The sequence below is a fragment of the Emydura macquarii genome, unplaced genomic scaffold (genome assembly GCF_026122565.2).
Source record: "Emydura macquarii macquarii isolate MOO-44397 ecotype Brisbane River unplaced genomic scaffold, CSIRO-AGI_Emac_v2 contig_587, whole genome shotgun sequence".
NCBI lineage: Eukaryota > Metazoa > Chordata > Testudines > Chelidae > Emydura > Emydura macquarii.
In genome coordinates this window covers 10,833,432-10,847,965 of record NW_027130724.1, presented here as the reverse complement: position 1 = coordinate 10,847,965, position 14,534 = coordinate 10,833,432, and the positions used below count along the sequence as shown (strand labels likewise).

Sequence of the window (14,534 nt, the reverse complement as noted above, 5' to 3'; positions counted from 1 at the left end):
ATGGATTTAAAATGTCACGTTCTGTTCCAAATATCTGTATATTTTAAAAATATAACCTGCATTGAAGCCTCTATAATTTGCCTTAATGCCTATGCTGAGACATGTAGTGAGCTGGAAACAAGCTTTTCCACTGCCAAGAATAGATTTATGCTCTTTGTTGCATTTTCAAAGAGCAATAAATTGCTAGAGCAAACCATAAATCATTCAACACAGAATTTTAACAAGGAACACCCGAATTATCAAAACAGATTTACTTAAACTACTTGGAAGGCAAAATAAAAATGTTGTTCTAAGTAGAAACTAAAACAACTATAGCTTCAAGACTCTATTTAGTAGACAAAGGTGGCTGTTCTTCCTCTCCTAAGATGAGGAAATTGCAACATGAGTTAAGAGATAAAAGAAGGAAATTAATTCTTTTGAATTATTATAGAGGTCATACAAATTATCCATTTTTTGCAGAGAAAATAAATGAGAAGTTTAATTGCCACAATGCATTATATAACAAAGGCACTAAAGTCATGACACTATCATTTCCTCTCCTTATCAAAACTGAGTCGTGGTTTTATTGCAAAGAAATAAGCCATCCCCATCCACTGTGAAGCAAAACATTTTATAGAAAAGAAGTCGTTTGTGGTTTTATTTTCTGATATTATATAGACAGAAGATCATAACCCTCAGGCACATACTAAAGCAACCAGGTAAATTTATAGCATAGCAGAAAGATAAACTATGATAAAACTATTATATCCAAGAAAGAAATGTGCAGCATTGTAAATGTGTGTGACGTATATGATAAAATAAACGTTTTATTTTTACAATTATTGAAAAATTGAAAATATTATATTTCCTCTACACGTCTTCTCTTATGCAAATAAACATTTTAGAATATCTAGTGTATATACTGCTGAACATAAATCACAAGCTTTGTAATTCGTTAGTTGTACCTTAAAGGAATACTTGCGGTTTATGCGATCTTCAGGCCCAACAGGAGATATTACATAACTAGGTAATGGTATGCTACCCAAAACAGTTTCTTCTCTGCTGTCTATTGAATGGAAGAAAAATCAAAATGATTCAGTGCAGTTCTTCAACAGGTGAAACAAACATATTCCCTAACATATACCAATAATAAGTACTAATACTAATAATAAGTGAAGAAAACAAGTGCTTATTATATGAAGTAATGCTACCAGAATTCCTCCAGCCCACCAAACTTTTCCCTTTATTTTTATTTAGTCAGAATAAAATTGCAGAACAAATATCCTTCTAATGTTCCTTTAATCAAAGAGCAGAAACATGAGAAAGTGGGGGGGGAAAAAGGCCACTGAGGTGACAATGAATTAAAGAGCGACAAGGCAGAGAGATAGTCCTTGTTTAGCTTTCCTATAAAACCTACTGAGACACAGAGGGTCTACTGGTAGGCAGCAGCATTGTCTCCACTTCGGCACCAGAGACTCCCCTCTGGATCCATTGCTAGTAAGGCCCCACACATGGAGACTGGCACCCACGTTCTCTGTTTCTTCTTCCTTCCTGCCTTTATACTCACTCATTTGTACAATGTTCTCAGATCAACATATAGTATACAGTCTTAGAGTATTTTAAAAACAGAATAGGCAATTATGATAATCTAAAACATAAAATGTCACTCAGTGATTCCTACATCTAACCAAATAATTACTACAGTTAATGAACATTCATGACTACTGGCACTACATACAGGAACAATAGTTATAAATATGAATAAATAATACTTTGCACTTCTATTAAGGCTTCCAAAGATTTCAAAGCACTTTACAAACAATATACTTAATCTCAACATCCATATGAGTTAGGGAAGTATTATCCCCATTAGATTCAGGAACAAACTAAGGCATAAAGTTGTGTGACTTACCAAAGATCATACAGAAAATCTAGTGGTTGAAAACCGGAGCAGGAGCCAGGAATCTTGGATTCTAGTCTAGACTTTGCCACTGATTTTGTGGCTTTTGGCAAGTCACAATCTCATTGTTTTACCAGCTGTACAAATACTTACCTTCCTATATCACTGGGGTGTTATATTTATTAATGTTGGTAATGTGCTATGAACACATAAAGTGCTATAAAAATATAAAGCAGTCTATACCACTGCTGGAAACGCAGGTCTCTGGACTACCCATGTTTTAACCGTAACTAAGGTTAAGATTGCGTCATGGGTATTTTTAGTAAAAGTCATGGACAGGTCGCAGGCAAAAAGCAAAATTTCACAGAAGCCCACAACCTGTCCCTTACTTTTACTAAAAATACTTTGGAGGGATGGGAGAGAAAACAGATCACTGCATTGTTGCAGAAGCTTGCAGCTGCTCCAGCCCTGCCGCTGTTCCTGCAGCAGGGGCTGACCTCTGCTGCTCCAGCCCCAGTGGGGCTGACCCAACCCCAGCTGCTGCTCCTGTGGGCGCAGGGCTGGCTGCCAGTCAGCTGTTTGGCAGCCCCAGAGCTGACCATGGGTCAGCTGTTCCAGGGCTACTGTTCCGGGGCTGGCCACGGCTGCTGTTCTGGCAGTTGCTGCTCTACTGTGGGGCTGGCTGCTGGTCAGCTGTTCCAGCGCAGCCTGGGAGCTGACAGCTGCTCAAGCCCTGCCCCAGAAGAAGTCACATAATTCCTGACCTCCATGACAGAATCCTATCCATAACCATAATCTTACTCCAGTAAGTGTGACAAACCAATACAAGCAAGCAAACAGTAATTTTGCTTTCTAATGAGGGTTTGAATCACAATTTAATGTTAAACAATTGTTTGAGGGGTATGCAGTGGTGAAAATGTCTAACAGTTTTTGGAGTTCTAAAGACAAGTTCTGAAGAACAAATTAGAACGTGTTCCACACTGGTCTCAGTTTCATGAAAACTCTCAAAACCACAACATTATCTACTCACCTTTGTAGTAAAACAAACAATAATCAGCGAGCACAAACCATCGTCTTTTCCATAATCTCATTCCAGAGCTATCCTGCAAAAGCAAGAAATTTAATATAATTTCTTTCAGTTCAAAGAAAAGCTCATATAATGGTCTGTCTCATCTAATTCCAACAGCGCTCTACCAATTAATGTATTACCACAGATGTCCTAAAATACAATATTAACAATTACAAAAATGAACATTTTATTTTTGCTTAGAGAAACATTATGCAATGATAGTCTCATCAAAGAAAATATCTATTTACAGGATAAATCTTCCCTATGCTATCCAGAACAATTTTCAAACAATTTATTTTTATTCTCTAACTAATCTCAAATCTAACGTGCATATTGATTGAGCTGTACGAGTAACTACCGTGTATTTTCCTCACAGATCTATCAGGCAATTAGGATATTTAATTGTGTATCAGGAAGTGACACTCATTCCAAGGAGGATTGCTTCTTGAGAGAGGCGATTATCAGCACATAAGCAAAGTGAACAGGAAAAGCTTAGTGGAACAGCACAGAAAAGCAGAAAAAACTGTTCATAAAACAAGAGACAAAATTCATAGAAAACACAAAAAGGCTAAAAACATACTTCCTAGAAGATTTTGTCACCAACCTTCAAGGAAACTCAAAAAATCTATTTAGAATATAATATAGCCTAAGAGGCCATAAGCAGTTGACAAGACTTTAAACAGAATAGGTATGATCAACTATAGTACAGAGATTTGAAAAATAATTTATTTTTTTTATGAATCGATCATATTTTAGGAAAGAAAGGTGTTTTGAACATTTCTATACATTTTAGGGTGAATTGACACCACTTAATAATGTGTGGGTTTTTGATTTAAGACAAGATTTTTAAGTTAAAAAGAACAAAACTGTCAGTTCCATATTGGAACAAAAGGAAAAGGCCTTTATGATGAAATATTGAAAACAATAGAAGTATGGTGTGATTATTAAAACACATTTAAAAAAGCCATGAGAAAAGTCTACTGCACAACAATCTGGGAAGAAATTAAGAACATATTGGACTTTGTATTTGAAATTTGATGCAAGGAAGTGTGAATTTTTTACCACAAAGAATTTATCACTCTCTCTTTTTTTTATAGCACCTATCATGGTAATACCAAAGCACTGTATAAAAAGAATCTAAAGTTGAATGTACACAATACTACTCTTAACTTCAATGCTAAGAGAATCTTACAACATGCTACTATCAAATACAATAGTATCCAAGCCCAGATACTACAAGGAGAGCCATATTATAAATACATATGATGATAATTATCTCTAATCTAGTTCTCATTCTGTTTTATGACAAGGGTTTAGAAATAACCTAGAAACAAATTTACTGGTCTGATGCCAGCCTACCCTTAAGGGCAGGAAAAACACAAGTGCTTCAATGTAGGCCTATCATTTAGTGTTTCCTGTTCTTTAAAACGTGGTTTCCCAAAGTGAGAAAGGCCCCCTACTTCCTAGGAGAGTGCCTGAAGAACTGGCTGGAGAGGGAACTCCCAGACATCTCTCTCCATTGTTCCCCAGGGTCTCAGCTTAAGTTTTAAGAAAAGGACGTCTCAAGCTGGTCTGGTTGCAAAAAACATGTTAGAAACTGGCTTAATCAATCTAGTAATGTTCGCCTGAGTTTGCACAGATCCTGAAACGCTAACTCCAACGTACCAAATATTGCAATCATTTCAGTGGGTGCTAACCTAGGTGCCAGTTGTTATACGTTAAATTCTTAACTATTTCACTGCTCAATGAAGCATGTAAGAAAAGAAAGGATCATATGGTGAAGATTTATCCATTTTCCTCAAGTGTTTCCAGAATTAGGAAAGAGGTAAAGGTAAAGAGGCAAAAAGGACTAGCCAGGGGATCATGAAAGACATATAAATTAAGATTCACAGGCATCTAGCAATGTATGGTGGAAACACTGGTTTCATTTTCCTGAAATGGGGGCTCACATTGCAGAAGTTTAGGAAATGTCAGTCTAAATGCTCTAACTTGTTTCCTGTATATTACCCAGAATAGAGCTGTTATGAGGATATTTTTGTGGAAACAGTTGTTGAGACAATAAACAGGGTACATAACAATTTTCAATGAAGTTTACTTCCAGCATTATTAGATACATATCAGCTAGATAACATGATAAATATTCATATCCCCTTAAAATTATTAAAATCACTTTTTATTTTAATTACTGGGGCCACAAAACCAAGCAAATGCTCGTCCTGTCTGTCAGGGTTCGGCTTTGATGGAGTCAAAAGCAGTAGATACATCCTTCTGAGTTGGGAAGGGCAATCTTAACTGACAGAAGAAGAGGCAGTATTCCACAAGCCCCCTCTTCCCTTGCCTTAACTGTGGTGGTAGTGATGGTGGTAGAATGTGGGTTGATACAATTTACTGCCTAGATAGGTTAGTCATCATGGGCTCCCATCCTCACCTCCTTTTAATCTAATGGATAGATTTCTGGTGATGCCGCGTGATAGACTGATCACCAGTTTGTGGTCTGGAAGGGAATTTTTTCATATGACAAAACTGGTATGTGGATTTTTTTCACTTACTATCTGACATCCAGGCGATCTGGCTCTGGGGCATTTAGGTTACAATTGCTGCAAATCTGGCAGATTCCAGTGTGATTGGTGGATTAAAACTAAAGTCCTTGTAACCTAGAGTGGACTGCTCAGACAATAGTCCTGGTATGGTAATACATTATTAAGGGGCTGGCCTTTGTCTCATGCAGCTTGTGACTCCCCTTATCTTATCCCTCCTCTCTCTGCAGTATAGGATGGGAAGGAGACTGGACTCTGGCTTTGAGTCAGAATCCATTGTCAGTCCTTCATAATCACCTTCAGATTTATAGTACACTAGGGTCATCAGTGTCCGTTGAAATCCACACTGGAATAACCTTGCTGGGTAGTGTGGAGTGGTAACCAGATTTAGGTAGTAGTTAAAAATAAAGTTGTGGCTTCCACATTTAAACCACACTTTGTGTTTCTTTAACTTTTTCCATGTCCAAATCAAATCTCTATGGAAAGCTTAAGATCCTGACTTTCAGAGGTGTTGAGCACAAGACACTCTCTACTGAAGTCAATAGGAGCTTCAGGTGTTCCACAAAATTGAATTTCAGGCCCTTCAATTCTTTTACTGTTTTATAAAAAGCTTTCATAGTTATCTGATATATTCTGTTGCACAATTTGCAATACAAAGAGAGAAACAAATAATCTTTCACATACCTGTTTGTGTAGCCAGCCTCTCACCACAACAGGAACATTAGGGTTCCTCTTGATAGACTGGTCCCTCTTTCCAAAGCTGTGAACTTTATTGCCAGATTTTACAACCTGAAAAAAAGCACATTACAATAGTACTAAATATACTGTAGTAGAATCACATCAGTCATACTACAAATAACTGAGGTATTTTGTTACACAGTAATGAAATAGTTGTAGCATTTTTCAAAGACACATGTGTATACGGGCACTAGTATTTAATTAGTAGTTGAGCAAAGTCAACTTCCCATTATCAGCAACATACCAGATTGCTGTTCCAATTCTATCTGAATCATAACTGTGTTGGTGTCAAACTTTTCCAACATAAAAACTGTACATGTTTTGCTGTGCTTGAGAAAGCAGAGTTCTTTGTGTGCCTTATCTGAATTGCTTGGACCATGACACAGAGTGAGCTACATGCACACTGAGCTTGTACGTGGGGACTTCACTTTTGTTCTTTGTCAAATTACCTTATCTGCAAGTAAGCAAAACAATAAGGATATATGTTTTGCATTTTGTTTCTGGAAACAAAAGACATGGAAAAGGGAGCACTGCTGAGGAAGAAACCCAGACCGACAGAGGCAAAGATTAGATAGGCCATCTAAAGGAGTCTTTGATTGCTGACTTAACAAAAACAGGAGCTTGTGCTGGGACCACCCAAAGGGATGTCTAAAAAAGCAGGGAAAGACTATCAGCCCACAAAGGCATCATGAACCTTTGGGGAGAGGAACTGCCCTGTTCTGTCTGGATCCCAAATCACTTTGCATTTGTGGTTGTCTCAAGAAGCTGGGGGTTCGCTGGCTCCCCTTGCAGTCTTAGCAGGGCTCTCAGAGGAAAGAGTTTCTTAGATTTACCCTGTCTTTTCTTTATAGCTCCCAATCTTCTCCCTCTTCCTTGAGGGGAGAAATCTGCTGTAGGAGTCCTCCTTTGTATTTACAACTTGGCACCTTGAGCATTTCCTGGCCTAGCAGAAGTCAGCCATGTTGTTCCTACATGTTCTCAGTACCTTATGTAATGCTGTAGCTACATTTGCATACAAATATGTGGCTAGAAATCCTCAGAGCCTCCAAGATCTACATTTTCTCCTACTCTAAAACGTCTCGCATCAACTGACAAGGTACTAAAGTTCCACTTGCTGCCAACAAACAATTGTGGTCTGTGAACAAAACAGATCCCTTATATGCAGGAGATGACATCACTAAAATGTCTCAATGTACTATCTCCACCTGCAGGCAGGCACTGTATCCAAGTATCTGACTAGCATAGGAGATTAAAGAGAAAAATACAATTATACAATATAATCCCTAAATAATTTCAGCAATTTGTGACAACATTAAATCAGAAAACGTCCATTTCTTTTAGCTAATAAGATATGTTACTGGGTTTTACACATATGTACTACATTTGACAAGTTTTAATACAGACATCAACAATACATGCATCTGAGTGCTAAATTAAGATAATGGCAATAACAACTTAGAAACAAGATCACTAAACGTCTTCTGTTTTGAAGCATACTAATCTTAAATATAGAACAGCCACTTTGATAAAAAATGTTGAAATAGAGATCAAAACATCAGCGAAAGAGAGTTTCTGATAACTAAGGAAATTATTCACATTTGGTCAAAGTACAGATCTGGATGGGAGGGTGTCTCTGTACTATAATGGGGATTACTATATTAGTATACTATAAGAAGCACTTAAATCTAAAATAAAAATATTACAATACTTCCTGACTGGGATTGATGCCCCATTGTGCTAGGCACTACACTAACACATAGTGATAGCCCCAGCCCAAAATTTCTGACACAGACACGATCCAACAAGTGAGTTTGACAAAAAAAAGAGGGAGGGACAAGGTTGCTGAGAAGAAGCTAAATAAGTTCTTTGCATTGGTCTTCACTGCAGAGGATCTGAGGAAGATTCCTACATCTGAGACATTCTTTATACAGGACAAATCTGAGAAACTGTCCCAGATTGAGGTGTCAATAGAAGTGGTTCTGGAACAAATTGATAAATTAAACAATAATAAGTCACCAAGACCAGATACTATTCACCAAAGAGATCTGAAGGAACTCAAATATGCAATTGCAGAACTATTAACTGTGGTATGTAACCTATCGCTTACATCAGCCTCTGTACCAGATGATTGGTGGATAGCTAAATTTTTTAAAAAGGCTCCAGAGACAATCCTGGCAATTACAGGCCAGTAAGCCTAACTTCAGCACCCAGCAAATTAGTTGAAATGGTAATAAAGAACAGAATCATCAGACACTTAAGTGAACATGATTTGTTGGGGAACAGCCAACATGGCTTTTGTAAAGTGAAATCAAGCTTCACCAATCTATTAGAATTCCTTGAGGACATGTGGATAAGAGTGATCTCATGAATATAGTGTTCTTGAACTTTCTGAAAGTCTTTGACAAGCTCCCTCACCAAAAAGCTGTGAAACAAAGTAGGCAGTCATAGAATAAGAGGATCCTTCTCATGAATCAATAAGGGAGGTTACTTACTGTAATGGATGGTTCTTCGAGACGAGTGGTCCCTATCTAGACTCCACATATGGCTGTGCATGCATGCCATGCGCCAGAGTGACAACTGTTTGACGTAGTCTCCCTCAACCCACGTGTGCATTGAGCATCGTCCATGTGATATGTCTGAGGTCTTATGGGACTGCGTGGGTCGGCACTCCCTCAGTTCCCTCTTACCGACAGGTCATAAATCCACAGCAGAAAGGATGGGGGATGAGATTGGAATCCCTTTCTTCTTCAAGTGCTGGTCCCTATATGGATTCCACATGTGGGTAGAATAGTGAGCAGTATCAGCGTAGAAGTGGATGTGAGGGCATTTAGGATTGCTCAGCCAACTGCTGCATCAGTTGCTGCTGAATTGTGTATGGCGTAATGAGCAGTGAATGTGTGGATAGAGGATCACATTGCAGCTTTACAGATGTCTTGCCATAGGACATCTGTGAGGAGGATGGACATGGTGGCTTGTGCCCTTGTGGAGTGGGCCATGATGCCAAGTGGTGGGTTGACTCTGGAAAGGGAGTAGCATTCACTGACGCAGTGGGTAATCCATTTAGAGAGGCGTTGGGAAGAGAGGACGCAGCCTAGACTGTGTTCAGCTATTGTGAGAGAGAGTTGAGGAGAGAATCAGAAGGTGCAGATGCATTGGAGATAAAAAGCCAGCGCACGACGGATGTCAAGGGAGTGTAGTATGTGCTCCCTGTTGGAGGAATGTGGTTTAGGGTAAAAAGTCAAGAGATGGATAACTTGGTTGAGGTGGAATGGAGAGGCCACCTTTGGGAGAAACTTGGGATAGAGTTGTAGTGAGACTTTGTCATTGTGGAATACCATAAAGGATGGGTCCACCATCATGACTGCCAGTTCACTGACTCGGCAGGTGGGTGTGATGGCTACTAAGAAGATCAATTTCACTGAGAGGTAGGTGAGTGGGCAAATGGCCAAGAGCTTAAAGAGTGGTTTTGTGAGGCTTGAAAGGATGAGGTTGAGGTCCCAAGGGGGGTAGGGTCCCTGACTTTAGGGAAGGTATTAAGGAGACCACAGAAGAACCGGATAGTAGCTGGGTAGCTAAAGGTAGAAAAGTCGTGTACAGGTGGGAGGAAGGCACTGATTGCCACCATGAGCGCTCTACTTGGGGAGTGGGCAAGGCCTGAGCGGTGAAGGTGAAGCCGATAATCTAAGATACTGATACGGTTTCTACTGAGCGATGGTTGTTGGATGTCTATTCTGTAAAGCGTCACCATTTGGCTTGATAGCAAGCTCTGGTAGTGGGGCATTGGTTGTGGGTGAGTGTATCCTGTACCAGTGTGGACCATGCATTATCTATCCATGAGCCCCATCCAAATACCAGGCTGTGAGATGCAGAAGGTGTGGATTGGGGTGATGGATTTGGCCCTGTTGCTGTGTAAGGAGGTCCGGAAGAAGGGGAAGGCATATTGGAGGGTGGGTTGAAAGGTGAAGGAGATCTTGAACCAATATTGGCGAGGCCAAAATGAGGCTATGAGAATGAGGACTCTGCAATCCCATCTGACTTTGCGGAAGACTTGTGGGAGGAGTGGGATGGGTGGGAAGGCATAACTAAGTCCTGGTGTCAATGGAAGAAGAAAAGCATCCCCTTCTGAGTCCTGCCCAAGGGCACCTCTGGAGCAGAAGAGGGGAAGCTTATGGTTGGTTGCTGTAGTGAATAAGTCCCATCTTGGCATTACCCACTGCTGGAAGATGGAGCAAATAGTGGGGTCGTGGATCTCCCACTCATGATTGCAATGGACGGAGCAGCTGAGCATGTCCACCAGGTGTTGTCTTTACCCGGTATGTGGACTGCATGCAATGTGACATCGTGTCGTATTAACCAGTTCCATAGGTGGATTGCATCCCTGCACAGAGTTGGCGACCTCACTCTGCCTTGTTTGTTTTTTATATATGACTGCTGTCGTGTTGTCTGAGAGAAGTTGTACATGTCTGGAGTGGAGGAGGGGAATAAGTGCTTGACAGGTGTGCTGGACCACTCGGAGTTCCAGGATGTTGGTGTGCATCCTTGCTTTTCTGGGGGCGGGAGGTCCAATCGGCCCTGGGCTGTGTGGCCACGAATGTGAGCACCCCAGCACACAAATGAAGCATCCATTGGAACGGTGGTTTTGTCTGTTTAGGTGGTCCTTCTGTGGGTCATGTACCAGGTATAGCCACGTTTGTAGGCATCTCATATGGAGACGGGCATGTGGGATAACAGAAGTACATGCCACCCTGTGTCTCAGAAGTGACAGGCAGTAGCAGACATTTGTGCAGGGACAATGTTGTAGGTGTGTAATGAGAGCACCGATAGTGGCAAATTGGTCCATTTGCAGGATGGCCCATGCCGCATGAGAGTTCAGACAAGCCCCTATGAATATAAGCTCTTTGGTAAGTATGAGGGTGGACTTTTCTCCTCATTGATGCAGATGCCCAGACTGTTGAGAAGTTCCTGTAGTGTTTGGATGGTGATGAGAGGTTTTCATGGGGTGATGCCACCAGGAGCCAATTGTATAGATATGGAAATAGCAAATGTCCCAGGCATTGCATGTAGGCCGCAACGACTGCGAAGACTTTTGTGAACACAGGGTGCAGTGACTATGCCAAAAGGAAGGACCCGGAATTGGTAATGATACTGTCCCACCGTAAATCAAAGGAATTTGCGACAGGCAGGGTGTATGCCCACATGAAAATATGCATTTTTCAATCATGAGCCACGAATCAGACCCCAAGGGAAAGGAAGAGGATGATTTGAGGAACAGTGACCATGTGGAAACAGAATGTACAGATATACTTGCTCAAAGCCCTTAGCTCCAGAATAGGCAGTGGTCCCTTCCTTTTTTTGGTATAATGAAATAGGGGCAGTAGAAACCATGGCCTCCATTTCAAGGGACCCCTTTCTACGGCCCCTTTTTTGAGGAGTGTGCTTGTTTCCTTCTGTAGAAGGTCCAGTTGGAATGGATCCGTAGATCTGTGCTCAGTGGTGAGTGGCGAGGAGGGAAGGCATGGAACTCTATAAGATAACCCCGGTGTATGGTGTCCAACACCCATTGATTGATGGTAGGTTTGCTCCAATTGTGGGCAAACAGAGCAAGACAGCCTCCGAATACAATCAGGGAGGTCAGAGAAAGTGGGGGGTAAGGTTCTTGGTTCTCTGATGAAGAGTCAAAAGGGTTGTCATGAGGGGCATTGATAGAAGGTGGAGGTGGCAGAGAATCTGGGTCTTTGGGAGCATTGACGGCAATGGGGTTGTTCCTGTTGATGTAGGGTATATGGCTGGTAGGTGGGTTGGGTGGGGTTTTGGGGCCAGAAGGCCCGCCGGGTTCTGATAGCAGGCAGGGGCTGAGGCATATAGACCCAATGCCCGGAGTGTGACTCTAGAGCCCTTCAGCGAATGAAAACTCTCATCGGTCTTGTCACTGAATAATTTGTTATCAAATGGCAGGTCTTCCAAAGGTCATTTGGACTTCCTTGGGGAATCTGGATGTCTGGAGCCAAAAGTCCCTCTGAAGCACCACTCCTGAGACAAGGTAGCATGCTGCTGTATCTGCAGCGTTTACAGCTGCTTGGAGAGAAACCTTAGCCACTAACTGGCCCTCTTCTATGAGGGCTTTGAACTCTGATTGTTTGTCCTCCAGCAAAGGGGATTGGAATTCTGCTAAGAGAGTATGATTTAAAGTCATACTTCGCCAGTATGGCCTGGTAGCTGGCAATGCAGAAGTGTACGTATGCTGAAGAGTAGACCTTCCGCCTGATCAGGTTGAGTTTCTTAGCCATTCAATCCGGGGGTGTTGCTGCCTCGCTCAGTGAATAGCCGCTTGAACCACTAAGGAATTAGATAGTGGGGGCAGGAAGAGGAAATCTGTATCTTTAGCCAGACAAAGTAACTCTGCCTGCTTGGGTGCACCATCCTGGTGCATGCCAGATTGCTTGAGCTAGTTGGAGGATTGTGTTGTGAATTGGTAACACAATTTATGAAGGGCCTGGTGGTTGCAGGATGTCCAGGAATTCATCCTGGGGGGTCCGTGACGTTCTCTGCCTGAAGATTGAGAGCTGTTGCCATCTGTCGCAGGAGATCCTGATATTGACCATGATCATCTGGTAGGGAGAGTGACAGAAGGGTGACAGCTTCATCAGGAAATGCACCGGTTGGGAACAGCTGCTTTGATAGTTCCAGTAGTACTGGTGCTGTGCTGGTGCTTTATGGTGTTATAAAATAAATGAGGGGGCAGTATACACCAACGGAGGCCTATATTGGGAAGAGGGAGGCAGTGCTCTCCGGTCATAGTGGGGTCGCAGCTGCACCAATAAGGTCCTTTGTGATAGGGGGCCCTGTGGGCATCTCATCCATTGTTCCTGTGTTAGTGCATACATCAGTGAACTATATAATTGCACCGGTGAGAATGCTTGGTCCAGGTCCAAAGACCAGTCCAACTCCGATTGTTCTGAAAAGGGCGGTGCTGTCGGAGCAGGTGGAACTGGCAGTGCAGATGGTCCTCCAGGTTGATTCAGAGGAGGGTGGTAAAGGAGCAGCAGTTTGTTGGTCGGGAATGGTGGCTGCACAGTGACAGATGATCCATGCTGTCACAGAAGGCCCTTAAGGGGCAAAAATAGTTCTGCTGTCTGTGTCAGGGGTGATAACCTGGCGTGCGTGGTACTAGGAATGATACATTGGATGGACCCGGCGGAGTGGATGGTGTCAGGAGTTCCAGAGATGCTCCTGCGGCTGAGGTAGTGGTTGGCACCTGTTTGTCTTGGTGCTTGGTCTTGTGTTGCACCTTGGATTTTTTCTGTGCCAGTGGGCAGTATGCACTTCCTACGCGGCTCGTCCTGACTCGGGGAAGGAGCGCTGCTCTTAGATTTGGTCACTCTTGGAGATCCACTCTTGTGCCCATGCCACCACCTGGTGCACATGCGGACACATAGCCTGCTCCATGAAATGTTTTTGTAGCCTATGTTCTTTTGCTTCATAAGTCCAAGTTGGGAAGGAGCAGCAGATAGAGCATCAGGCTAAAATGTGAGTCTCCCCGAGACAGGAGAGGCAGTGTTGATGGTCATCGCTTACCCAAAATGATCCCAGGCATGTAACGCAGTTCTTAAATCCAACTTGTCTGTGCATAATGCCCTGGAACGGGTAGGAAGCACCCGGGAAAACAACGCTGATTCAGTACTAACTGACTAATTCCTACAGCTACTATAACTATTAACAACTATTTAAAACTATCAGACTATTAAAGTGGGGTGTTTTTGATTTTTTTGCTATGCAGCTGGAAAAGTGAAGAGGAATGCTCTGACTCTGGCCATGCAACAGTGAGAGAGAACTGAGGGGGTGTCGACCGTGCACTCCCATAAGATCTCGGACGCACCACGTGGATGACGCTCAGTGCACACACGGGTTGACGCATACTATTTCAAACAGTTCTGGCTCCGGCGCATGCACACCCATATACAGAATCAATATAGGGACCAGCATTCGAAAAAGAGCTGATTAAAATAAGGTAGGAATAAACAGTTTTCAAAGTGGAGAGAGGTAAATAGCAGGGTTCCCTAAGGATCTGTACTGGAGCTATTGCTGCTCATCATATTGAGGTGATGTGCCAAAATTTGCGGACAACTATCTTCAATAATTCTGTAAGTCCAAAGCTGACTGGGAAGAGTTAAAGGGATCTCACAAAACTGGATGACTGGGCAACAAAATGGCAGACGAAATTCAGTGTTGATAAATGCAAAGTAATGCACATTAAAAAACACAATCCCAACTGTACATGCAAAATGGTGGGGTCTAAATTAGCTGTTACCAC

At 42.1% G+C, this 14,534-nt stretch overlaps 1 protein-coding gene across 11 annotated transcripts in view; it reads right to left on the bottom strand.

Moving 5' to 3' along the window:
- PLEKHA7 (pleckstrin homology domain containing A7) overlaps nucleotides 1–14,534 on the bottom strand; it is a 291,612-nt gene that overhangs the window by 85,300 nt on the left and 191,778 nt on the right. For all 11 annotated transcript variants that reach the window (XM_067540688.1, XM_067540693.1, XM_067540691.1 and 8 more), the window contains 3 exons: nucleotides 6,170–6,274; nucleotides 2,910–2,982; nucleotides 945–1,045 (listed from right to left, as the gene is read on the bottom strand). In XM_067540688.1, the coding sequence (XP_067396789.1) occupies nucleotides 945–1,045; nucleotides 2,910–2,982; nucleotides 6,170–6,274 (279 nt within the window). The remainder of the gene's footprint in view (nucleotides 1–944; nucleotides 1,046–2,909; nucleotides 2,983–6,169; nucleotides 6,275–14,534) is intronic.